Source organism: Perca fluviatilis, chromosome 17 (genome assembly GCF_010015445.1).
Source record: "Perca fluviatilis chromosome 17, GENO_Pfluv_1.0, whole genome shotgun sequence".
NCBI lineage: Eukaryota > Metazoa > Chordata > Actinopteri > Perciformes > Percidae > Perca > Perca fluviatilis.
The window spans coordinates 26,373,111-26,399,301 of NC_053128.1; the positions used below are offsets into that span (position 1 = coordinate 26,373,111).

Sequence of the window (26,191 nt, forward strand, 5' to 3'; positions counted from 1 at the left end):
ACGATAGCAAATGATATCAGAGGACGAACACCGACCCCAGTGATGAGGCACACTGCTGCGGAAACAGTTACACCCCGTAAAATGTCGCCAGGCGTTCCTTCAGTGGCATGGGGAACTGATCTGAGAAGCGCCTCCAGTTGTCCTCTCCCACCTGGTTCTTAAACCCGTGGAGGATCTGAAATCAAACACCCGGAGAAGTTCACACCAAGTCGTAATGGAGCGCTGCCTTTTTCAAAATAGATCTTGTGCATGACAGTTATTGCCAGTGTCAAGTGTAGACACCATGCCATTCCTTCCTTTGGCCACTGGGGGGGGCAGAGATTCAAGATTCAAGATTTTTATTTGCCATTTGGGCATACAGACAACAGTCCAGGCACATAGGAATTCTTGTGCAGGCTCTGTGAGTCAAGTAAGAAGGCCAAAGAAAAGCCGACTAAAGTAGAAAAAGATTATACAAGGTGCTTAAATTAAAATAAAATAAGACAAAAAAACTTAGATACTGTACAAAAGACTGGAAAAAATATAATAATTTATGAATACTGTAACTGGAGGATACAACTAGGTCCCTCCAGAAAAACGTGATTATGCGATCGCATAATTCAATGCATTATCAGCCAAAGTCTGCATATTTATGCGGGGGCCGCATTTTTTTGAAATACGCCGCACTTTCGCCGCATAAATTGCAGATTTCTGCGCAAAATATGCGGGGCTTACATGATTTCATAATCCCTGCATTTTTGTTGCAAAAAAAGTCACATATAACTTAGCAGAAAGTTGAAAAGTTTTGCGTTTACTTCAGACAAGAGCAGCCATTTTCCCCTGTTGCCATGGGAATGTTATGAAGTGACGTAATTATGCAACGTGAACATCATCGAAAAGCAGGGGGTGGGGGGAATCACTTTTTTTTCTCTTTTTCATCAAATGCAGTTTTTGCAAGTTCCAGCAATTTCATCGCATAAAATTGCATAAATATCCAGCATATTCATCGCATTTTTTAAGAAAACGTGCCGCATAATCAAGGATTTTTGCCCGCAACAATCACAAAAAAACTCTATATTGCACAGTAGTTCACAGTACAGTGAAGTGGTGAGGATTATTGCGCAGGGAGTGACTGAGTGAGCGAGTGATCATATAAATGCATCGGTGAATAGTTTATTTTTGCAGAAATTGTACTCAAATGGATCAGTAGTTTGAGTTGCGATTTAATTCAGTACATGTTTTTTGTGTTGGGAAAAAAAAGGGAGTCTTTTCAGCTCTTACCTTGTAGAACATGTCTCTGAGGTCGTCTTTTGGGTTTACCCAGGAGGCCACTGCGTCACAGAAGAATATAAAATCCTGTTCCAGAGAAGAGAGGTGAGGCAACATTTCGACTTGCGGAGCAAACTGACAACACAGTGACCACGCTAACCATCATCATGTCGCTGGACCTCACCTGCACTACGCCTCCCGGATTCACACTGATCATAGTGCAAATTCCTCTGAACGCAGAGTCTTTCTCCTCATTGTCTCTTATATTTCGTAGAGAGGTGCACCTGACAACAGGGACGACCAAATTTAACATCAGACATATCATAAAAATAAAATAAAAAACTATTTTATAAACTTGTATCAATCTACTAACAACTGCCACTATGAATGACTACTGCAAATACCTATATGAATTCACTAACATTCTTATTTGTGAGAAATAAAATACAGCCTATTTCTATCCTTAATACAAATGTAATGTTTAGGTGTTTTCTTATCATCATTAAGACTTGTGGTCCTTATCAGCAGAAACATATTAGACTCTATGTATACATCCATGTGAGGAGACAATTGTGTCTATAATGATCTGAGAGATAACCACAACAAGTCAAGCATGCACACAAAACAGATTCAAATTAAAGTTGTTTTTCCGTTTGTTTTACTTTTACCAAAACTACATTGAGTTCTCATAACTTCACTATTGTCTATGAGCAGTGTGTTCAGCAAAACCCCATCTATAGCACCTTGAAAATAACATTACGTTTTAAAAAAGATTGACTAGAGAAGGTTTTGGGGTCTTTTTTTGTTGTTGTTGGGACAGGCACATGCAGCTGGGTGACTACTATATGAGAAAGGGATTTAGGAAATGCTATTTTGCATCCTTTCTCTGTTGTTGAACCAGCAGGCATGTGACAAATCTGATCCCATGCATCTTTTAGGTTAGCGACAGTTAACAATGACAAAAAAACAACTAGAAAATTAAACAAAGTAATGTATAATACATGAAGGTGCTACTAAGGCAAAAGAAAAAGAATCACAAGTAGGACCTAAAAGAGGACAGGGTTAGTCACATGGTTGGCAATGATTACAAACTGATAAGAAGAAAAAAAAAAGAAATAGAAAAAAACAACTGAAAAGACTTCTTTTGAGAAGGAAAGTGAGGAGTGAGGAGAGGAGAGCAACAGGGCAGAACAGGAGACAGACGAGAAGAGAGGAAGAAAGCAGAGAGGAGATGAATTAAATAAAAGATTGTATAATACACACCAGGGTCTTATAAACTGCTGTAGCATGGGTGCCACCTCTTGAGGACAAACGTAACCAAGACGACCAATTGTTATTGCTAAGGTAACGCAATCACGGTTACACACCACCAAACGCCAACCAAGACATGAGCAATGAGGAGGGGAGGAGAAAAATAAAGAAAAAACAAACAACTCAGAGACATAAAATCAACAGAATCTGTGTATGATAGTAAACAGAAGATTTCACTAGTGTTGATCATTACTGCCCCTTCAATCACGGGGGAGGAATGTAAAATATGACACTCTTAAAAAAAACATACAACACGTTTAAGGGAGAACACATTGACAACTTTGACAGGACATTCATAGAAAAAGGCAAACAATGGCATCTGCTTTCACAAATCATAGGGATCGAAAAGCTATTCAGCTCTATTGGCAGTGAAACTAATTCTAATCCATTAGCTTGATTTCAAATGTTGGTCTCAATGTGTAAAGACACAGGCTTGCTAAGGTGTAGCATGTGTATGTGACTGGCCTAAACAAGAGCAGTTCACTTGGGCTTTCAGAGATTTCTCCCTTAAACTCACAAATGTTAATTTTTCATAACAAACAGAAAAGTTATTATTTTTTTTGCTCTTTTGAAAAGAAATGACAGATTACTCCAAGCCAACTACATGGAGGGAGACTAGTATCCAGCACAGCAGGTTCTTATGAGGCAGAGAGGAGGGAGGACCTAAGTTTAAGAGACACAAAACTATGCAACATTCTCATTAACAAACAGGCATTTATGAACAGTCCAATGACACATGCAGAAAGCAGATGGTATGCTCATTAGAATAAAGTTCAGTGCAGGATAAGCTGATCAGAGACAAAGTTACGACAATTTACTTGCCACAGCCACCGTTAAGTTAACTGACCGTGGTGTTACGTGGCTGTCTTATTTAAATTGAGTTCATTTAGCCAATGAAGTCATTTTGTAGCCATTGGTTCACTGCTGTGTTTTCAATTCACACATTGACAAACAAATTGTGAAAAAAAGTTCAAACATGAATGAACTGTTAGGAAAACTCAAACTGGCGTGACACGGTTATAATTATCATGTATCCTGCATCAAACATTGGCCATTCTTAACAACATTTAACATCTATTGGCAGATATGCATCCACATTTAAAGAACAGTAAATAAAAGCAACAAATAAACTGACAGCAAACAAACAGGAACACATCTACAGAGTCCCTAGATTTTCTTTAATTTAGGCAGGTTACACTTCACCCTGGAATGCACCTTTTGGTTGAGATGGTCTCTTTGACTCATCAAATCATAATGTCCATTATTATTATTCAATTGGTAAAAACAAGAGCACGGTGTAACCTTCTGTTTTTAAAATGCTCTAGGCTAGGTGCCCTACATTTAGTCAGTTTAGGTGTTCTCTCAATCATTTATGAGTAGTTATTGTTTACGTGTTCCCGAAAATGTCAGTCTAACAGTTAACTATGTGAGGCTGTTGTTGTTCTGCTTCAGTATTCTACTTCACCTGATGATGCACAGTCAGTCCACATTAGTTAATTCCCAGACTGGGCACTTACATGGCTCGCTCGATCCAAGAGTGTCAACAATTTCACACCAGGGCTTGCCCACGGTATGGTTTTCTATTATCTCCATGTAGAGGCCACGCTGCCAGGTTACAAATCATTAGCTGAAATAGTTTGCATACTACAGCCAAACCTGTAAGGCCCATGGCTTGGGAAGTTGTTTTTTTTGGATAGAGCTTAAAGGGCAGGACAGGCACCCTTGTGAGTGTGGTGAATCCTGGCTGAATGGACCTGAGTGTATGAGCACCTCCCTGTGTGTGGTCGACCTGGCTGGCTGGCTCAGCACTGCCACCGAGTGGTACCTGTGTTCTCCAGTAGAGTCTTTGGGGTATTGGGCCTGTTAATGATCTCCACCAGCTGGTGCAGCACCATGGCAATGTACGGCTGCATTTCAGACCCTAAGGGGTGTAGGAACAGTAGGAAAGCATGGAAAGAAATCTGTTGACTGTTCATTCTGGTGACTCACGTGTTTTTCATAACAAAATATACGGTGTGAATGGTGACATTTTGTTGAAATCGAGGCACTCACCCATTTGTATAGATATCTCTCCAATTGCCCATGTTGCATTGTTGCACACTGATATTAGTTCTGGGTTTAAATTAGTACCCAGTATGGGCATAAAATCAGCTGGAAGAAGGAAAGTGAGCCAATTTAGCAACACACCAACAACTTATGGCCAAACAGTGTTTCAGAGTGACCGACACAGAACATACATACCGATGCATGGTTTGACGTGTTGGAAACAAGCCTTGGTTAAATCCCCAAGCAGAGCAAAAGAACTCTGACGCACTTCTGGCATTTTGTCCTGAACAGTTGAAAAGAACAACAAAGGTGAACAATGCGAGTGAGATTAACAGATTATCAGATAAGCGGCATGCTAGTCGCTTTCTTTACCTGCATCAGTGGTGGAAGAAGTATTCAGATCCTATACTTAAGTAAACGTACTAATACCACACTGTAAAAATACTCTGTTACAAGTAAAAGTCCTGCATTGAAAATGTTATGTAAGTATGTGAGTATCATCAGGAAAATGTACTTTTAAGTATTGAAAGCAAAAGTACTCAATGCAAACTGAAAACCATCAAAACAGTTCTGTGTTTAATCGGCTAATCATTTCAGCTGTACCTGCTGGCCTGTATATTGTTGGGTAGTTTAATTTATGATAAACATTGTATTTTATAAACTGCATGTGTTTTATGTGCAACTATATATCAACTCCTTCCCTCTGGGAGGCGCTACAGGGTCCCAGAATGCAGAAAGAACAAATATAAATGTGTTCCTCTGTCAATATCTCTGCTGAATCAACACAGGAGGGCAAAGAAGTGATAGTTCCCCCCACACTTTCACTTTCATCTATATATTTATGGCTATTTAAGACCACTCTTGCAGGGTAGGGCCCCCCTGATATTAATTAAGTATCTATTTATGTTTTTATTGATGCCTCTATGTTTTTAGCTCTTTGATTTTAGGTTGTTGTGTTGTAATTGTTGGAGCTTGTATTGCAAGACAGATTTCCGTGTACACGGACAATAAAGTGCTATCTATCTATCTAATTTTTAAAGTAACTAGTAACTAAAGCTGCCAGATTAATGTAGTGGAGCAAAAAGTACAATATGTCTCTCATAAATGAAGTGGAGTAGAAAGGAGAAAGTGGCATGAAAAGAAAAGACTCAAGTACAAAATTTGTAGTTAAGTACAGTACTTGAGTTAATGTACTTAGTAACATTGCACCACTGACCTGCATGCACTGGTACATGAGGGTGAGGATATTGCTACGAGCAACCAGCTCCTCAATGGTGCCTCCCAAACCCTCAGCCAGTCCACTGAGAAGATCCAAAGCCACGATCATGAAGTCTTTGTCAGGGGCCTCATACTGGTCTGGCTGTGACTGATAAAGCTGGACAGTAGAAACGAGGACAAGAGTGGAATTTAATTAACATAAATAACTACTGGATAATCCAATTACAATGACTTATTACACCTTAGTTATTAAGTCAAGTTCTCTAGGTATGAAGTCAGTTAAACAATGAGCTGAAAGATCATTTAAAGTGCTCATATTATGTTTTTTGGCCTTTTCCCTTTCCTTTATTGTTATATATCTTTTTGTGCATGTTATAGAGTGAAAAAGCCCAAAGTCCAGCCCAAAGGGACTTACCATCTCCAACAGAAAACACTGTTCACCAACTGCTCCAAACAGCTCTATTGTAGTCCAGCCTTTACTTCAGAGACAAACGTGCGTCACTTTGTAACGTTATAAATTATAATGCTCGCCCAGCTGCTAGCATGGCACGCCCTCATACTCTGCTTCTGACTGGCTAGTAGTCCTTACCTAGCTACTGCGTATGTGCGACTCCCAACAAAGATGGAACAGAAGTGAGATGTCTCACTCGGTAGCTAAAACAGAGAGCTCAACACACAGGGTGAAAAGTGGAGCTGCAGCAATGTGCAGTACAACAAAAATATGGTGTTTTTTGTAAATTAAACCATGTTAACCTATTCTGGTACGACCTCTAAATACAATTATGAACCTGAATAGGAGAATAATATGAGCACTTTAAAAGCTCCATAGAGCAATTACAGTCGGGTGATAGTTATCTGTGGCTTTGTCACTACGAGCAAATCCTTTCATCTAGCAGTATTGATGTGATTCATTGTTAATACAAACATATTGATTAAAGCAGTTTAAGCCAGGCTAAAGAAGTTTAGCCTGGCTGTACAGAAAGAAGATGTAGTAGAGGTCCAGCAGCATCAAATGTGCTCGTTTTCCAATCCAATCCAAATGCATTCACAAAGCACATTTAAAAACAACAACAGTTGACCAAAGTGCTGTACAATCAGAGAGAAAAAAACCCGAATAAGAACACAGTGAACACAAAAAGACAACAGTTTAACAGCAAAATGACAATAATATAGAAAGGCAACTTTTGAAAAAGCCTGAGAATAAAAATATGTTTTAAGAGGGGATTTGAAAACAGGCAGTGTAGGGGCCAGCCTAATATGTAGATAAATAGAGAGAGAGAGAGAGAGAGAGAGAGAGAGAGAGAGAGAGAGAGAGAGAGAGAGAGAGAGAGGTGTGTATGCGTACACAGTTGAGGGTCCTACACACTCACCATGGCTTGAGCGAGGGTCTTCTGCACCAGGTTGACACAGCGTTGGTACACAGGCTCACAGTAGGGCAGGAAGCCACTCTGCAGGGCTGTGGCTACGGACGACAGACACTGAGGAAGGCAGGCGGGGGTGGGGGGGTAGATACAGTTAGTTGCCTGTTCACGCTCGGTTATCGTCACAGGAACTGGGACTGACACAACGGACTCACTATCAACTAAATGGTTTGGGCAGGCAGTAACTTTGCATCAGAGACTCACTTCTAATAACGGGAAGAGATCTTTGTCTTCATCTTTCAGCTGGTTCCATTTCTGGATCAGTGGAGGCATCAACATCTGGATGTACTCCTAACAAATAACACAGATTAAATTAGTCTCTACACAAACACAGTATGCAACTAATGAGTGGGAAGGATAATTACAGACTGTAACGCATTCGCCCATACAATCAAACAAATCTAGGAAGCATGGGGGATTTGTTAATGCGTGTTTACAGTCTGGGCATCTGTGAGTACACTACTAGCACTACAAAAGGGAAATGGGGAAGAAGGAGTTAAAAGTATGTGCTAAGCAAATATTCTCTTGTAAATGTGAAGTGAAACCGAGTCCATTTTTCCGTTCCGCGTACCGGTTTATTGAGATGGTGCCCCACTGAGTCTGCCAGTGTTCCTATGGCGTCGTAAAGAATCAGCAGATTTTTGTGCTGGTACTTGCTGAAAGCGAACACCAGCGTGTCCAGGATGAACGCCAGGTAGGGAACCAGCTCTGTACACGCCTCCTCCTCCAAAGTGGCAAAGGCACTAAAAAGAGGAGAGAGAAGAAAACATCATACAGCAAGCAATGTGTGGCTATTACCAGTCTCAATAAAGTGCACGGTTCCTAAAGGCCCTGACACACCAACCCGACGGCTGACCGTCGGCAGGAAAGCCAGTCGGACTGATCGGTCTGCTCCCCGAGGTCCAAAAAGTGCCTTGGAACACACCGAAGCGGCGCCGTCTTGAGTGTATGTTCTGCGCGTGCGCGAGACGTAATACAACAAAATGAAAACCGGAAATGACGAACGCGCCACGTGGGTCTGGCTTCTCCAGCTGACCGATAATGGCGGCTTGTTTGAAATGCGATCTCGGATTTTACGAAAATAGTTCACCGAAACGTGTTTCTGAAAACATTTTAAGCGAGAAATAGGCCGTGCAGTTGCTTAATCTGTCTTCATTTCAGATCGATAAAGGTCACTCATCCCGCTCGCCATTTCCGGGTTAGCACCCCACCAATCAGATTGGTCATTGAGTCCGACTGCCCGCCCTCCGACTTAGCAAGTCAGGTCGGCCAAAATGAAGGCCGGCGGCCCCTCCGACGGACGACGGCACGGAACACACCGAACAGACTCGAGTCACCGACCGCGCCAGATCGGGTTGGTATGTCAGGGCCTTAATAGGGGTGGGGGGGAAAACGGAAATTGTATGTATTGTGATTTTTTTTGCGACGATTATAAAAATGTATTCTTTTCCCTAGAAATTATTTTGTATACATTTTTTTAACCAATGAGTCACCTAAATATTTCCTGTTCATACGATACTGCTGCCGGCGACTACATCGTATCTGTTTCCAGCTAAACAGAGCGAAAGCAGAAAAGGCTGGAAATCCATGTTATGTACAGTACAGGCCAAAAGTTTGGACACACATTCATTCAATGTGTTTCTTTATTTTCATGACTATTTACATTGTAGATTCTCACGGAAGTCATCAAAACTATGAATGAACATATGGAATTATGTACTTAACAAAAAAGTGTGAAATAACTGAAAACATGTCTTATATTTTAGATTCCTCAAAGTAGCCACCTTTTGCTTTTTTTTAGCGCCGCAAACCCTTGGTGTTCTCTCAATGAGCTTCATGAGGTAGTCACCTGAAATGGTTTTACCTTCACAGGTGTGCTTTGTCAGGGTTAATTAGTGGAAGTTTTTCTCTTATTAATAAAAAAGCAAAGGGTGGCTACTTTGAAGAATCTAAAATATAAGACATGTTTTCAGTTATTTCACACTTTTTTGTTAAGTACATAATTCCATATGTGTTCATTCATAGTTTTGATGCCTTCGGTGAGAATCTACAATGTAAATAGTCATGAAAATAAAAAGGAAACGCATTGAATGAGAAGGTGTGTCCAAACTTTTGGCCTGTACTGTACTTCCTTAAAAATTAAATAAATGTCAGACTGACATGTGATGTGCATTCTTCTTAGAAAACAAATAGTTTTTTTTTTTTTAAATGTCTCATGATATATTGTCTCTAGAAGTGTATTATTCAACTTTTGTTTTTTGTTAAAGAAGAAAAAGAAAATCCCAATACTCAATACTATCGAATCGCAATACTTCCAGAATCGCAATACCTGAAAATCGCAATGCAAATCAAATCGGCGCCCATGCATCGTGAAGGAATCAAATCGGGACAAAAGCATATGGTCCCAGTCCTAGTTTAAAAATGACGCTGTAAAATGACATGGCTTTATCAGGACGTCTTGCTCACCTGCAAGCAGCCTCTTGCACACGCTTGTTGCTATCCAGAATACGTTTGAGCAGCTCTGTCATTAGAGGCTTCAGGTAAGTATCCGGGGGCTGGCTGACAACCCAGTGGGCATAGCGGCTGAGTGTCCAGCAGGTGATGGAACGCACCAGGGCCTTCTTGTCAGACAAACACTGCACGAGATGGGGAATGAGCTCGGGCAGGTATGGAATCATGCCCTGCATGCAGCCTGGAGACAGGGTTAGGAACAGCGTCATTTCTTCGGAGTACATATTGTGGGGAAGACCATACTCCCTACGTTTTGTCCCCACTTCTTCCTCTTTCCCTTCTTACCTTCAGCTATAGCCCCCAGCACTAGGATACCAGACTCTTTAACTACCCACTCCGGATGGAAGAGCAGCTCTTTGAGCAGGGGCAGAATGTGCAGCAACAGATCGTCCCTGAACACGTTGGCCAACACGTCCAACGCTGCAGCTGAACACTTACCTAATGTTTGGTGAAAGGCAGTGAGACATACATACAGACATAGAAGTGTGCGGACAAACATCATACAGACATCACGAGGTACAGTACAGACACAAAGACAAGGCAAAGTGGTCAATACACTGTATGTTTCCCAGCTCTTAGTAAAGAGAGCGGGAGATGAACGTCGGAGGGAGATCTAGACAGCTCCATTTGAACTCACGCAGGTTCCAATCAGAGATAGTATCATCGTCATCATCCAGTTCATCGTCGTCGTCTTCGTCGTCCTCGATCCCGTCGCCCTCATGCTGCTGGGCAACTGTGCGGGAGCGATGGAAGCGCGGCCTGATGTCTTGCTCGTTGTCCGGAATGGCCTCGTCTTCCTCGATGTCCCCCTGATGCCCAATGTTCGGAGATGAAAGAAAAGTCATGTATGTTGCTGCTACATATATCTAATTAATCAGGACATCTCTGTATGTACTCTATGTGTCTATCTTTGAAATATCTCATGAACCGTTCATCCAATCTACTTCACACTTGGTTTCCTGGGTACCCGATGAACTTGGGGTTAGGACTTTGGAGCAGTTTGGACCGCGGCTGGATATTGGATATCAATAAACTGTGAATTAAACTAAACAACCGAACAATAAAGGTTGAGGAATTATTTTTTGAAAAAAAGCGCTGCCGTAACGCTGGCTCCTCCGTGTCTACACGTCACAATAAAAGCCCAGCTTGAATTCACAGAGCATTTTGCTAAGAGGAAACTCAATAAAAAGGCATTTCTACCCTTCACAATATGTCTGTGTTTACTCCAAATTTTAACTGTTAGAAAAATCTGAATCTAGATCGTTTTCTGTCAGGTACATGTAGTACAATGTTTTCCTCTGAATTAGAAGTACACAGTAGGTCAGTAGTAGGCTATACAGTGTGGTTGCTTATTAGGTGCTTTGGGGTCCTTCTGTAAGTCATTTTGAGGTAAAATGGTTCTGGAGAAAGCTACAAGCAGCAATACCACAGGCCAAGCAAGCCGGGCCGTTCCAAACAGGCACATTTTAAACGGGCACTGTATTCGTTATTCTTTAACAAGCAAAAATCAAAATTGCCATCAAAGCCATACCAACATCTCCAGATGTTTGTGCTAAAATGTTTACAACTCACGTGTATTTTAACACCACACAGTCACCCAAACCGCCTAATTGAACTGCATGTCATCCTGAGTCATGGGGCAATTCATCCTCCTACCTACACCTATTAGGCTATATAAACTGACCTTGAGCAGGATGATGTCAATCTCAGAGTACTTCATCCCGTTGACAAGCACTGGAGTGAGCCTGGAGCAGAAGCCAAAGGAAGGAAATGATGAGAACAAAGGGCAAGGATAGGTCGGAGCCTACAAGCAATCACTCCCATGTGATTCCTGCTGTGGGCGCCGTTTAATGTGACACTGTGTGTGACTGATGTTACAGCTGAGGTCAACAGTCAGGGTTCTTAATCAGCCATCTTGAGGTGAGGAAGAGGAATATCATCCTAGTACAAGGTCTTCACTGATTTACTGGTCAAGGTTTCTATATATAAATCAATATTACCACTGGAGTGTCAGTCTGTGGATTGTATGTACATTTGTGTGTGTGTGTGTGTGTGTGTGTGTGTGTGTGTGTGTGTGTGTGTGTGTGTGTGTGTGTGTGTGTGTGTGTGTGTGTGTGTGTGTGTGTGTGTGTGTGTGTGTGTGTGTGTGTGTGTGTGTGTCATTATTCTTACTGGGAGAGGTGTCCACAGAGCACTTCCTTACACACAGGCTGCTCGGCCAGAGTAAGCCAGAACTCACAGGCTTCCAAGGCAACATTTTCATCTTGGTCCTGAGTCCTCTGTAGCATGTACTGAGATGAAATAATAGGGAACTTTAGTCTTACATACTTTATATTTACAAAACGTAATATTTCATTTAAAAAAATGTAAAAAAGCCAATGCAACTACATCTGCAGTCGAACACAAGCACATCTGTCCACGGGGCGTCATCGGGAGCGTATCATTAAAAAATGAGAGTGTTGATATTCTATCTTTGTTAATGTCAAGACATCCCATGAAAAGCCAAGTATTTATGCCACCCTAGTGTTTATGGGATGGAGTCAAATTAAAGTACAGTGTCTATGTCTATCATACGGAACATCCAGTGCAACGGTGTGGCTCACTGATTTGTTTCAAATAGTTTCTGAACAACGATGGAGGTCTATGGCACGGAGTAATAAGCTAGACAGACGACACTGGTTAGTAGGATCAATTCACTATTGTTTTTCATGTTTTATGGGAAAATAATATTCAAATATTGTAAATAAATATAGAAAATCACCAGACCTATTCTAGAAATATATATATCTGTTATTCATAAGTATTTAACTAAGCCATCTTCTTCCTTTCTGACTTTCTCAGTCTTTGTCTAGGAGCCCCTAGTCTATATCCACCACGTTCCACTTCCGGGATCGCTCCGTTGACGCCGGATTTCACTCTTTTCGGCCGGATGTTCCGCTTTCTTTGTGTTGGAATTTTAAACTCAGGTCGATTAATGAAGACTATGGCTGACTGCTCCTCAGATCTCCCCCAATCTGAGTTTTCTGTTGCACGGATAAAAGAACTTTTGAACGTACACATGTTCCACCAAAACAAGTTCCTTCCCGAGGCTATTTTGCAGCAGCAGCGTGGCCCTGTCCGGGGCTTAGCACCGTCAAAGACGATTGTGATTGGTTTAAAGAAATGCCAATAAACCCGAGCACGTTTTTATCCCCTCCCGGAATGCTGTGTGGACTAGCCAGACTACCTCCTCCGCAGCGCTGTGGAGGAAGGTCTGGCAATGGGGGACTAATAACCCCCCAAACTCACTCACCTCTATGATGTTGTGCATGTGTGGCAGGAGACGGTCCAGGCGAACCTCCAGCAGCATGACTAGAGCTCTGCACACGTTCTTCCTCACTTCTGGTTCTTCATCCGTCGCCAGAGCAAACAAGTTCTACAGAGGATAGGAAGACCAGGAAGACCAGCGTCAAATGTCTTCTTTGCACCGTGCGAAACAACGACAACTACTACAAATAATAATAATAATAATAATAATAATAATAATAATAATAATTGTATAGCATGTAAAAAAGTGCGGCCCAGAACAAATATGACAGGGGTGGGACAAAGTCAATACAGTATTATATCACATGACGTTTTCTTGTGACAGAATCACAATGGTACCAATCTTGGGCCAACATTTCATTGAGTGTATTTTGCTATGTTTTGTAGCAATGCAACATATATCCATGTTTCCATATGGCATTACAGCAGACATGTTATCGCTGTAACTGTTCTGCTATTTTGTACGTCAGCCTCTTGCCCCTTTACTACTGCTTGACATTTTAAGGACGGCACATGTTGCTATTTAAAGCGCCAAGACACTAGGTATTTTGTTACAATGTTATATACAAATGTTACCCTGGGCATCGTATTGGGCTAGCATTTTATTTCAAGTTAATGATCTCTATCTCTCCTCCCAAAGCTCTAAACATAAATAGCACATTCAGCAATAAAATCAATAATTTAAGAATCGTAAAAACAATTTAAAAGGCCAGAAAAAGGACTAAATCAAATTAAAAGTACAACCCAACCATGTCTAACTGCGTGTCAATCACTGCTCATGCACACGCATTCATTCTCCCTTGTGGGGGGAGGGGCTTAGGAAACCGTTTTGGGCTTTAGAGGAAAGGGGGGAGGGACTGAGAAGTTGTCGATGTTCAAATTTTTTGGCTAAGTCCTGGATCTTCACAATCTTACCTACGGCACCTTTAAAACAAAGGCTGGACAAAGCAACAATCGGAGTTGTAAAGCACAGACAGACTCTTAGTGCAGTAGATAGCATTTAGTGCAGTGAGAGATAGTGACATGAGGGAGGGAGGTAATTCTCATTGGGGCTAGACCGTCTGTCTTGTGTTCACTTTTGTGTCTAAACACACAAAGGCGCACAAAGACAAAGTGTAAAGATGCATTCCAGTCAGACTTGCCTCAATGAAAGGGTCGATGTGCAGCATGAGAGCCTGAGTCCTGCTGATGATGAACTGATTAACGCACGCAATGGCATGAGACCTGCAACACAATAACAACCACTTAAGAACCACACAAACACGTTTTGCTCACATGTCGCACACTATGAATGCAGCCCCTGTCTTCTTCTCTGCTCCGAAGGCCACCTCCAAATATGAAGATTTATTTTCTTCTGTCTACAGGCCTGTTGCATTACGACACGCTGAGGCTTTACAATGATATAGACCTTTAGTCCGTCTTGTAAATATACAGTACGTGTGGTGAAATGTATTTGCATCATACAACATAGCAGATGATTGATGATTTATAGGTTTAGATATGTACCAGATAGAAATGCTCTGAATCTTAAGAAAGGGGGAAAATATAAATGATGGCCTATTTTTCCACTTAAGATTTGAAATCAAAATTATACGCAACAAAGTCAGAAAAATCTGTACAATAAACTGATGACCATCGTCAATATGTAAGTATAACGGAATTCAGGAACGCTTTAATTGCAATGCTATAGATCTTCCAAACCAATGATGTCACAGTTGCAGATTTAGTTGGAGAGATACATGTTTGATGTAGGCATGATTGAAATGAAACCATATAGTCCAGGGGTGTCAAACATACGGCCCGTGGGCCAGAACCGGCCCGTGGGCCAGAACCGGCCCGCCAAAGGGTCCAATCAGGCCCACTGGATGACTTTGCAAAGTGTGAAAATTGCTGAGAAGTAATTCATTCCAATTCCAAATTTACCACTTTAATCTCAGAGAACATCAGAGTTATTTTTCCGTAAATTTACGACTTTAATCTTAGAGAACATCAGAGTTCTTTTTTTTGGCAAATTTACAACTTTAATATTAGAACGTTTTTTCTCGGAATATTACCCCTCTCTCCCGGGTCCGTAACATTATTATCTGTTCCGACAATGGCCTTAGACCGCTGTCGTAGCAGAAGAAACTTGCGTCTGCCAACAGCAAGCTGACAAGGAACTCCGTGGCAGATAAAGATTCTGATCTTTGGGAGTGGCTTACTGGTCTGGCCCACGTGAGATCAAATTAAATTGGCCCACAAACTAAAATGAGTTTGACACCCCTGTTATAGTCAATACAAATAGAAAGCTTAGGAAGAAAACTTGATACCTAATCTTAGGACTGCTGTGCTTAAAAAACTGCAAGAACTTGGGGATCATGATGTTCAGAGGACGATCCAGTATGTCACTGTCCAGGATCTCAGCAGAGTCCTCACAGATCTTCTGCAGGGCTCCAAAAGCTCCCTGGGGGATGAAACAAAAAGGAAAAAAACAACAGGGAATGTTATGAAAAGTCCACTAAGACACCCGACCTCAAGGCAAGTTACACTGCAGCTGGAGAAAAGGGTCTGTGGAACTGGAATGGACTTAGGTTTCTATTTACCTTCACATTTTTGTAATACATTCTCGACATATTGTTAATATATGGTTGCATTTTATTGGCTCTGCACTGAACAAATGTTATATCAAATGTGTTTACGTAAGGACGGTTCATATAGGAGGACCTTCTTCCAGTGTTTTGCACAGTGCGAGTGCTCAAAAATGCGTTCAACCTTCTCATCCATAATCTTCAATAGGATTCATCCCCTTCTGCTCTAATAACCTTCAAACTGTTGGCAAGCAGTCTCACACACACACACACACACACACACACACACACACACACAGACACACACACACACACACACACACACACACACACACACACACACACAGACACCTCTCTTTCGCATCTCTTTCTTTATGCTAGCTGCTTGACTGATGGTTAGTATGCATGTTTACAATGTGCTGCAGACTTCAGTGTCTCTCACAAAAATGCAGCCTGAGAAGCAGATACAAGAAACAGCATAGTGCTGACACTGACTGTGTCTGAAATGTGTTTCCATGGAAACCACTCCCATGTCGGCATTCCTTTCAGATGACAGTTACAGAAGTCTCCAAAAATGTGGAGTGTAACCAAGGTGAACACAGTCATTTTACTAATTAGTATACACATGATTGAATTTCACCTTGCAGGGTAGTGAAAAATGAATAGGACTGCATTATTTTTTTTTGGATGACATCAAAAATAGTATGCATGCCACATTGAAACAGACAAAAGAAAGATTGGATGTGTGTGAGACTTGCTGGAGTTGGGGCTTTGAAAATGAAAGCACCAGATTTAGACATGATACAAGATTTAATGTTCTCATGGACACGAATGATGCCAGATTGTTGTTGAAAAACATATGTTTATGTTAAATTGAGCTGAAATGATTAATCCTGTTGATAGAAAACGAATCAGCAACTATTTCAATAGTTGATTAAGTCGTTTTTCAAGCACAAATGCCACAAAAAAAAGGTTAACTTGTTCCAGCTACTAAAATGTGAACATTTGCTGCTTTTCTCTATTTTATATCACTACATACTGGAAATATTGAACTGTTGGTCAAACTAAATATAATACCTGAAGAAGTCACACTGCTTTCTGGGAATATAACAGCATTTTCACTATTTTCTGACATTTCATAGACACATCGAAAAACATAATCATCAGACAATGTAGCTTCTTTAAATTTTACAGTCTATACAAAAAAAATACAAAATACAGAACGATATACGTATGCCTTGTTTCGTCAAATGTGTGTGATTTAAGGTCCCATGGCATGAAAATTTCATTTTATGAGATTTTCTTAACATTAATATGCATTCCCCCAGCCTGCCTATGGTCCCCCAGTGGCTAGAAATGGTGATAGGTGTAAACCGAGCCCTGGGTATCCTGCTCTGCCTTTGAGAAAATGAAAGCTCTGATGGGCCGATGGCTCCTTATGAGGTCATAAGGAAAGAATTTGGCCCAACCATGAGAGACATCATGGCTTTCAAACGAGCAAAGTGGCAGTAGGTCAAGGCCACACCCCCACCCTCCACCTTGCCCGCCCTCTCTCTTCCTCAATAGCTACAGACACAGAAATGGCACATACTAAGGAAAGCTCATTGTGGGATTGGCTCTAGTGGCTGTAATTCTGCACCAAGGCTGGATTTCGGGAAAGAGACTTCAGATACAGTATTAGGGGACCACTCAGGTCTATATAAAAGCATCCAAAGAGCACCATGTCATGGGACCTTTAAGTGATTCATGCATCAGATATGGGCTCAGAAAGCACTTTAAAGACTGAAATGTAGCTCCATTATAACTCATCCCATGTGAAAATGTGTGGAACCGGACACGAGACCGCTCCCACTGACAGCTAACCGTAATGCAGGTGTTTTGTGTGTCAACAGAGAAGGGCAAAGAAATAGGGCGTGGCCTTCAAGCACTCCAGTGACGCTGAAACATCGAAAATGTAATCCTCCCTTCAAGTCCTGCTACGGAAGGCACTGTAAGTAAGAGAATGTAAGTCTGAATGTAAGGGAAAAGAGAGCTATGCATTTAGTCAAATAAATGGCTCCTTCTCTTCCTGCTCTGGACATATAAAGAATGTCCCGGTGCAAACGAGCACTGAGGGGACAAAGCATTTTCATATATGGTCGCTTCCTCCCCCTAAACTTGATCCTCACAACCAACTTCCAACTGCCATTAATCACAACAGTAAAACTGCTGTCAGGCCTAAACCTATATAAAGCCATCCACCAACATTACACTCGGCACCCAACACACCTGCTCCTGTCTTTTTATAGAGCATGTAGAGAGGGGTACAGCGTGCCGGCCCAGGGGGCTCTTCCTACAACTGCTGCTCTGAAACCACAGAAAAAGACAAGACCTATGGTACAGCTGCAACTGCTGTTGTTACCAAGGCCATGAGCTGGTGTTGATTTTCTTTTCCATATTATAGAAACTAGTGCAGTGCCCGTGCAAAATCGCTTTTTGGTAATTGCTGGTTTGGTGTGTTTACAATTACACAGCAAAAGTTCATTTTTATTCAAACTCAAAGACAGTCCAAAGTAGTGCTACTTTGCAAATGTTTGTGGGTCTGAGGTGTATTTCACATTGTAGCGGCGAAAGCCAATGTGTGCTTCCTTTACCGATATATATTTAACGATATCTTTTGCATTTCTAATCCAAACAACGTCAAACTTGGCACTGCACTTACTCGTGCCCGTAGCAAAACACCTGTCAAGTTTGAAATCCATCAGACTAACGGTTCGAGAGATATGCACATAACAGACACACAGACAGACAGACGTTCCTGTAATTTATAGATAGAAGATAGATGCATGTACTTGGTTTGCTGCATATATTCAAAAATATTTTATTTTAAAACGATTTTATAAAGACAATGAAATACCCCAGCTCAAGATAAAACACATTACTCAAAGTAAACAGCTACATGCCGTAATTAGATCACGTATCCAACCGACCCTCTCTATCCTCGCAACATCAGCAGACATCAGCTCAGTGTGGGACTGTACTGACTGCACTCATAAAGAGGAGAATTCAGTAACAGAGTGATCTTGTGCATATCCATACAGTAAATACACAACACAGAGAAACGTGAAAACTGATCAAATGGCCCAGGGCCAACGCGTATCCACACGTTTCTCGTTGTTTAGATTACCAAGTGTACACTGCTCTGAAACCGCACACTGGCAGCCACCACACATATTCCCAAAATAGATATCAAAGTGCAGGTGGCAGTAATAGTGTGGCTTATTTAGGGTCTCTATAGCAACATTCAACACCTTAAAGAATTTGTTTCGGCACGCCATCGATATTTGCTGTCTCTGGTACTTTTACAAGGTGTGCTGTAGAGTCGACAGCATTTATTCTGGTTTTTGCACATCTGCATCTACATCTGTAGACATACATTTGAACTTTTCTGAAATATCTTTAAGCAAGAAGCACAAACCATTCATTATTTTTCAACAATTTACAACTGGCATAAAGTGTAGTAAACTTTCAATGTAATGCATTACATTTCTTCACTTTGCTTTTGTCCAAAGTACAAATGAGGTACAATATAAGAAACAGTGGATCAAGGAGAAGCACTCAGTTCCATCTGACACAAATGCCACAAGGCTGCAGGTGCAGTGTAGCGAAACACATATGAAAGAGCTTTTCTTGTTAAAAAAAGAAATAATAATAATGTATGACCTTAGATGATAGAGCTGGGCAATATATTGATATTATATCGATATCGTGATATGAGACTAGATATCGTCTTAGATTTGGGATATCGTAATATGACATAAGTGTTGTCTTCTCCTGGTTTTAAAGGCTGCATTACAGTAAAGTGATGTCATTTTCTGAACCTACCAGACTGTTGTAACTGTTCTATTATTTGCCTTTAACCACTTAGTCATTACATCCACATTACTGATGATTATCAAAAATCTCATTGTGTAAATTTTTTGTGAAAGCACCAATAGTCAACACTACAATATCGTTGCGGTATCGATATCGAGGTATTTGGCCACAAATATTGTGATATTTGATTTTCTCCATATCGCCCAGCCCTATGAAGTGATATGATAGGGCATCCATATATTGTAAGTATTGTCCAATTCCTACATCATAAAACAGGCTTCACAAATGACCTGTCTGGTGTGGCGATATGTGACATATATTTATTGCCCCTTTAAATCTAAAACCTCTCATCTTGTAATAGTTCAAATCCATTTAAGTATCATTACTGCCATTAACATTACAGGAAACATTCACTACATCCATAACCCCAGTATATAGCCACACTCTGGCTCTGCCAGACTGTTAAAGTATTAATAACACTTACTGTAAAAGAAACAGCACGAAAAGATCAATGGCAGTGCAAAATACCATAGCTTCCCTACCAAGACAATACTGGACATAAAGATGCTGAACAACACACTTTATAATGAATAGTTAAAAAACACTGACAGCTTTGAAACATATATTTTGCACCTGTTATTACAAGATAATAAAGGACATCCAGAACCAACTTAACCATCTTCAACATCGGACGCTAAGAAGCTTTCCAGCCTCCAAGCTGCTTTTCAAAATCATAGTGAGCCTTATGAGGAGTTGCTACACTTGGTCGCCGTTCAGTGTTAAGCCTTGTACACACATACACTTCAAGATCCTCTGCAGTAAATAGCTGACCTAAATCTCAGCTTCTGATTGAGCTTCTGATTGAGGCCGGCTGTGGTGCTACAAGGAGAGCCATTTTTCTGTCACGCCTCTCCCTTATTTGTCGGATAGTGCAGTCAACTGTATGGACATCCAGCAAGAATGTAAGGGGTGGTGAGTAATCCTGCCGGGATACATTTCAAATGCCCTTCGACACAGCTGCATTTACATAGACTGTTTAACTCATAGCCTAACGTGTGCGTGTTCTCCTATGTAATAAATCACCTTCCCTATAACAGCTGATGTCAGAGGCACACGCAGCTGGCGGCATATTAACGACAAGGGAGTTTATGCGAGTATGGGTGCCGCACATTCACACAGATCCTACATCCACTACATGCTACTGAATTGCAACCTCAGTGGCCGTTGCGATGGAGTGCTTCTACAGAAACTGTAACTGAGTGCTTCTACAGTAACTGTAGAAGCACTGATATGATCAAGAACACAGCGCATAAAGCACTTCCACTTAATGCAATCAAGAACTGATAATGAGTATCATACTTCAAAGCAATGAGAGGAGTTAGTGGTTCAATACATAGGATAATGACGGACTTAAGAGGAAAAATACTACTTGCCGTATAAGACAAAACAACACTGTGTTGTTTTAGCTGATATGCACATTATAAAAGCTATTCTAGGGGGATGATGAGCGTCAAGTCAGAAAATGGGGTCATTATCTTATTAGGATTGAAAAAAAATGAATGATTCCATGTTGAATAATCTGCAGTTGTGGCTGCCTCTCCAGCTGTGAGACTGCCTTTAGCTCATCTAGCCAGCAGGATGCTATCCAGATGCTGCTTTATAGCTGACCCAGCTCTCTTCCCTTTCCACGATAAATTAATAAACAAATAAACAGACTGGCAGTGCTGGGTGCCCAGACATGCCTACTTATAGCACAAGTGTGCTGTAAAACAGGATCACAAATGTGCATTACACTCTCAGTGTAATGCACATTTCTCAGTCTCACTCTCACACACACACTCACACAACAAAAGAAGAACCAAGTAATATTGGAGAAACCAAATTGAACGCCCATAATACAACAATTACATTACCATCAAATCCAAACAAGGCCAAGTGTAATCTCTAAAATATACTGCCATGTAGATACTGGTTTTGACAGTCCCACTGTATTTCATGCTTTGGACTAATGCCTACAGATTAAACTGGGTGGGGGTTCCATCATAGATCATAGTATGTAAAATGTCATGTTTGAATTTAGGAATTTAAATGTGGACAAATCCTGACAGTTCCCTGTAGAGTGAGAAATGGAATAAATGTGGCAGCGGTCAGTCTTCAATTTTGTTGAGTTTTCAATGTTTGATTGTAACTTTGTTTGTTTTGTTTATTCAGATGTCATCTAACATCTCTGATTTATGCAAAACACGTTCTCTCATTTTCATTGTGCTTTTATGACAGAAATGTAGATTTTTACATTTTACATTTCATCAAATCCAGTGATTTCTTGATTATATATCCTCCTTCTTTGCATGTAAACTTGTAGTCAGATTTTTAAGGTCTTCCATGCCATAGTAGCCTGGTTGACACCAGACCTGTAACTGAGAGTGGGTCTGGGGAACGTTCATTCACAGCCCATTTCCAAAGGGGGCGTCACCAACGGACGCCGCTAAATTGCCTCTGGGCACAACTGGATAGTCCTTCAACCAATCAGACCAACGATCCGGGTGACGTGGCAGCAACAGCGGCATCAACGGGTTGCTGCGCTTCGGTGGCCGTCATGTTGAATGTAAACAAAAAGCTGCTCGCCGTCGCTGCGCTATCGTCATTGTGTAAAGACCCGCCTCGATGGTTGTGATTGGTGCCTCCATTTGGAAAAATCGGAAATGGGCTTGAATGGGATCTTGGCCAGACTGACTTGCAGAGCAGGGTTTTTCCAGGCTAATGCCATATACCAGTACTAATGTCTATATGGGGACATCTTTTCTGTCATCATTAGTACAGTTTAATGTCTAAAAGATGCGCCCACATACTATAGGCCCCCGACTGACAAGCAGGAAATCCCACAATCGCGGGATCCCACCTACAACTCCCACGTTAATCCTTACCTCACATGTGTTGTAGTCCTCGGAATCCAACAGCAGGCAGAGTTTAGGCAGAAGCTCCGGCCAGTTTTGTAGCTCTCCCTTGGAGGCGATGGTGGTAATGAGGATACCTGTCACGGGAAAGATTAACTATTAAACTGACAAAACTACTATCAATGCACAGACACTGCTTTTTTTAGTGTTTAAAACCAAAACAAGGAAATACAAACAACCCAGAATGATAAGCTGGTGTAGATAGACTCCAGTGCTGACACAGCACTGTGGAGATAAAGGCATGGCTATGCGAGACTACCATAACTGATGTACTCAGTTGTAGGTTCAAAGTGACAGTATGTGCTGTGTGCAGATTTAAAAAAAAAAAAATAATACTAATAATCGACACCACCAGAGAACTACACGGGGACAAATAATGTGAGATAAATCCCTTTTGTAGATATAAACACGCATCTCTAAAGCAAGCCATCACGTTGAGTAGACCCAGAGGATGTAACTTACCCACGGTGGCCCGGATGAGGGGCGAAGAGTCTCCGATGTTTTGGAGGCACTCGCTCTTGATGAAATCAGACACGCCATTAGGGAAGTTCTGATAGTGGGCTTTTACATTGTTCTTCAGTATCAGCCCACTTAGGGACCGTGTTGGTTCATCTTGAAAGGGGGTGGGGAGAAACATTTTTGTTGATCACAAGATCTTATTGCCTTCATTCAAACCAGCATGCAGCAGAACATAAACGTAGTCTTGCTTTAAATGGAAAAACTGCATACTGAAATGATGTGCGGCAACAAGAACTATTAGTATGAAATACTTATTGTTCAAACAATGTATTTAAATGTATTTTCCTTGTAAATTGGTAACTAATATCTGGACTTATTATTCTCTTCGGTTCTAATTAATTGTGGCTTGTCGCATTTGAAGTAAGAGCATCCTAGAATGTCTTAACGCCACTTAACATTTCGGTCATCTACTGTGCAGACAGCCAGGCCAAGAGTTGAGTGGTGCCAGGAATTAGGTTTAAAATTAGAGTGACCCATATTCCAAGTGCCACATCATCTGTGGCAGACATGCCATCGGGTCACCAGAGTCATGGCCAAACAGACCTGTCGCTGAGCAGTTACATAAAAATGTCTGCCGTTCACACTGTCCAGTACCATCAGATGATCTAGGAACACAGTACTGATACAGAAAAATGACACACTGAAACAGACAAGGCAGAGAACTTACCTTCTGATTTTAACTTTGTCAAAACAAATATCAAATAGTTGTTAAAGTCTGGATACTGGTTCAGCTGCTCAAGTCTCTGGGAAAAGTGGTTGAGGAAGACAAGGTGCTAACTGTATGTATGGCATGTGAAAAGGTTGTTAGCACATCATCACCGCAGTGTGTTACATGGTAGTAATGGCAAAAACAGATACAAAGGTTCATGTGGTCATATGGTGGTGTAATGTAACAGTATAATGATGTGTGTATGTGTCAGGGCAGTGGGTGCATAGGGGGACGTGATGGAATATTGTACGTACCCAGGCGTATTTAGGCTATAACATATATAAAATCTAATTAGCCAGCTGGCTAACACTGGCACATTTACAGAAATGTTGATTAATGTGTGTTGTCATTTATCAATAAAGAATAAAAAAAATGTATGTTGTTCTCTGTTATTGTTGAATATACTGCAACACATTTGCATTTGACAACAGTGTAGATTTACAATGCACTTTAAATGTTACACAGCTATAAATACTTAGCCACACGTCTTCCAGACAGCTTTCATACCTGGTTTTGCCAGTCCCACTATATTTTATGTCTAGGTCTAATGTTTGCCGATTATGTAGATGGAGGGGGTTTGAGTGTGAATGAATCCTAACAGTTCTATGTTGGATGAAATGGAGCAGATGTGGTGTTAAAAACTTAACCCTTGTGTTGTCTTCCCATCAACCTTTTTCGACGCCTTTTTTTCACAGTTTGTTTTTGCTTTTTCCAACGTTTTAAATTGTTAAATTTTTCTTCTACACATTTTCAGCGCTTATTTCTACGTCCCATATTTTGTGATTTAAAACAAAAATTGAAAACGGGTCAATGTGACCCGAAGTCAACACAAGGGTTAAACAAATGTAGCATTATCCAGGTTTTTTTTTTTTTTTTAATGCTAATCAAGGTAGTTTTGTGAGAGGATTTACTTTATTCAGATTTCAATTGTAGCTAACATCTCTTTTTCATTGTCCTGTCACAAGAGAAATGTAAATTTTTGGATCCTTGTGCATGCATCAAAACCAGTAATGTTATGCTTATACATCATGTTCTTCCCACACACAAGCTTTGTGTATACATTTTAGTGGAACACCCCGACATTACTTTTTCTGTTTTTTTTATAGTGTAAGATCATTTATGCTAATCAGCAGACACTAATTGGATGTATGGTGACGCCTGTCTATCATCATTTCTGACATTTCACTGTACAATTATTCTCACGTGTAAAATGAATAACCTGTTTAGCTTTACGCTTGCCCGGTATTAGGTAAGGGATGATATAACGTTACAGGAGTGTTGCATGAAGCTGTTGACTTCTTTTTTTTCTGCTGGAGCATAATGCAAAGTGAGGGTGTAGCCTAGCTATATGGAGGCGATTAACTGCTGGATCAAGATAGAGTAGCGACCCCGTTATATTAACCCAGCACAATTCACCGACCTATAATGTTATAAATGGCCAGCCATGAGTAATTCAGCACGGCACGGCCCGGCCTGCTTTGCGAGTAGCATGTTGAGCTAATCAGAGTCAAAAAGCATCAACACCTGCGTACCTGCTTTCTTATAACGGTAACCACCCAGGCTAGTGTTAACGTTAGCTCTCGCTAGCCTGTTGAGTCTATCTGACATTTATTAAGCGCTAACAACTAACAAAACATGTGTTATAATCATAGAGGTGATTCTAATCCATGTCTGGTTTAAGAAAGGATACTTGCTGGACGGATCTCTGTGTGGACGTATCTGGCGACTGAGACTCTTTCAGCAGCTGTAAAATTTGTTGAAGTCCTTGCTCGTCTGGCTTCCACTCACACTCCATCTTGCTCCAACGTTACTGCTGCTGCGGATAAAGAAATAACAGTGGCTGACACGGAGGATTTGTTATCAAACGACTCACTAACGCATAGCGTTACCCCTAAGAGACGAGAACACGTTATCGCTACATTATCTATGCACATAAAATCATTTTAGATACAGAAATGCTTTTACCTGTCTTGTCTTAGCCGACGTTCTCGAGTGAAGCTGACTTTCTGGTGAAATGCGACCGTCTGTCTGGGTTTTCAGACATGGGCCTGTTACAGCAGGCACATCCGTTGAAAAACCTGTGTCTATGGAAAGCCAGGCGGTTCAAAAATACGTCATTGCTAACATGTTATTAACTGTAACAACGCACAAACAACATGTTGTCTATGTAAGGGTTAATGCCCGAAGAGGTGTCCATTGTCAGGTATTAATGGACGACGGCGAGGCGTGAACAGTCCGACGCGCAGGGGAGAACGGTTGCCTCCGCCGAAGTCCATTAATACCTGACAATGGACACCTCGAAGGGCATTAACCCGCTTATACCATGGTCAATTCCCAAATAACATATTTTTAAAACATTAGTTCATATTTTAATTAGTTTTACAATCGAAATCTAAAGTTTATCCAAACTATAACTCCGTTTCCCTGGTTACGCCTGACGGTTTGACTAATACCTGGAACAATCATTCCCATCCATCAGGTTCTTATGCAATGCAAACGTTGTTCTCTCCACCAGGAATTAGGAAG

At 41.1% G+C, this 26,191-nt stretch overlaps 1 protein-coding gene across 3 annotated transcripts in view; it reads right to left on the reverse strand.

Moving 5' to 3' along the window:
- tnpo1 (transportin 1) overlaps positions 1-25,791 on the reverse strand; it is a 29,090-nt gene extending 3,299 nt beyond the window's left edge. Inside the window, exons 1-24 of one of the 3 annotated variants that reach the window (XM_039779909.1) lie at positions 25,631-25,791; positions 25,356-25,481; positions 23,624-23,699; positions 22,900-23,049; positions 22,408-22,514; positions 15,371-15,504; positions 14,204-14,285; positions 13,048-13,170; positions 11,928-12,046; positions 11,440-11,500; positions 10,393-10,564; positions 10,041-10,193; positions 9,711-9,936; positions 7,816-7,987; positions 7,449-7,535; positions 7,194-7,301; positions 5,822-5,980; positions 4,801-4,888; positions 4,612-4,710; positions 4,385-4,480; positions 2,512-2,587; positions 1,433-1,532; positions 1,261-1,335; positions 36-175 (exon numbers count right to left, since the gene is read on the reverse strand). In XM_039779909.1, the coding sequence (XP_039635843.1) occupies positions 68-175; positions 1,261-1,335; positions 1,433-1,532; positions 2,512-2,587; positions 4,385-4,480; positions 4,612-4,710; positions 4,801-4,888; positions 5,822-5,980; positions 7,194-7,301; positions 7,449-7,535; positions 7,816-7,987; positions 9,711-9,936; positions 10,041-10,193; positions 10,393-10,564; positions 11,440-11,500; positions 11,928-12,046; positions 13,048-13,170; positions 14,204-14,285; positions 15,371-15,504; positions 22,408-22,514; positions 22,900-23,049; positions 23,624-23,699; positions 25,356-25,460 (2,676 nt within the window). In that variant the 5' untranslated portion in view covers positions 25,461-25,481; positions 25,631-25,791 and the 3' untranslated portion in view covers positions 36-67. Of the gene's footprint in view, positions 1-35; positions 176-1,260; positions 1,336-1,432; positions 1,533-2,511; positions 2,588-4,384; positions 4,481-4,611; positions 4,711-4,800; positions 4,889-5,821; positions 5,981-7,193; positions 7,302-7,448; positions 7,536-7,815; positions 7,988-9,710; positions 9,937-10,040; positions 10,194-10,220; positions 10,565-11,439; positions 11,501-11,927; positions 12,047-13,047; positions 13,171-14,203; positions 14,286-15,370; positions 15,505-22,407; positions 22,515-22,899; positions 23,050-23,623; positions 23,700-25,355; positions 25,482-25,630 lie in introns of those variants that run through there. The other 2 variants (XM_039779910.1, XM_039779911.1) reach the window with 2 other exon arrangements.
- Positions 25,792-26,191: the final 400 nt, after the last annotated feature.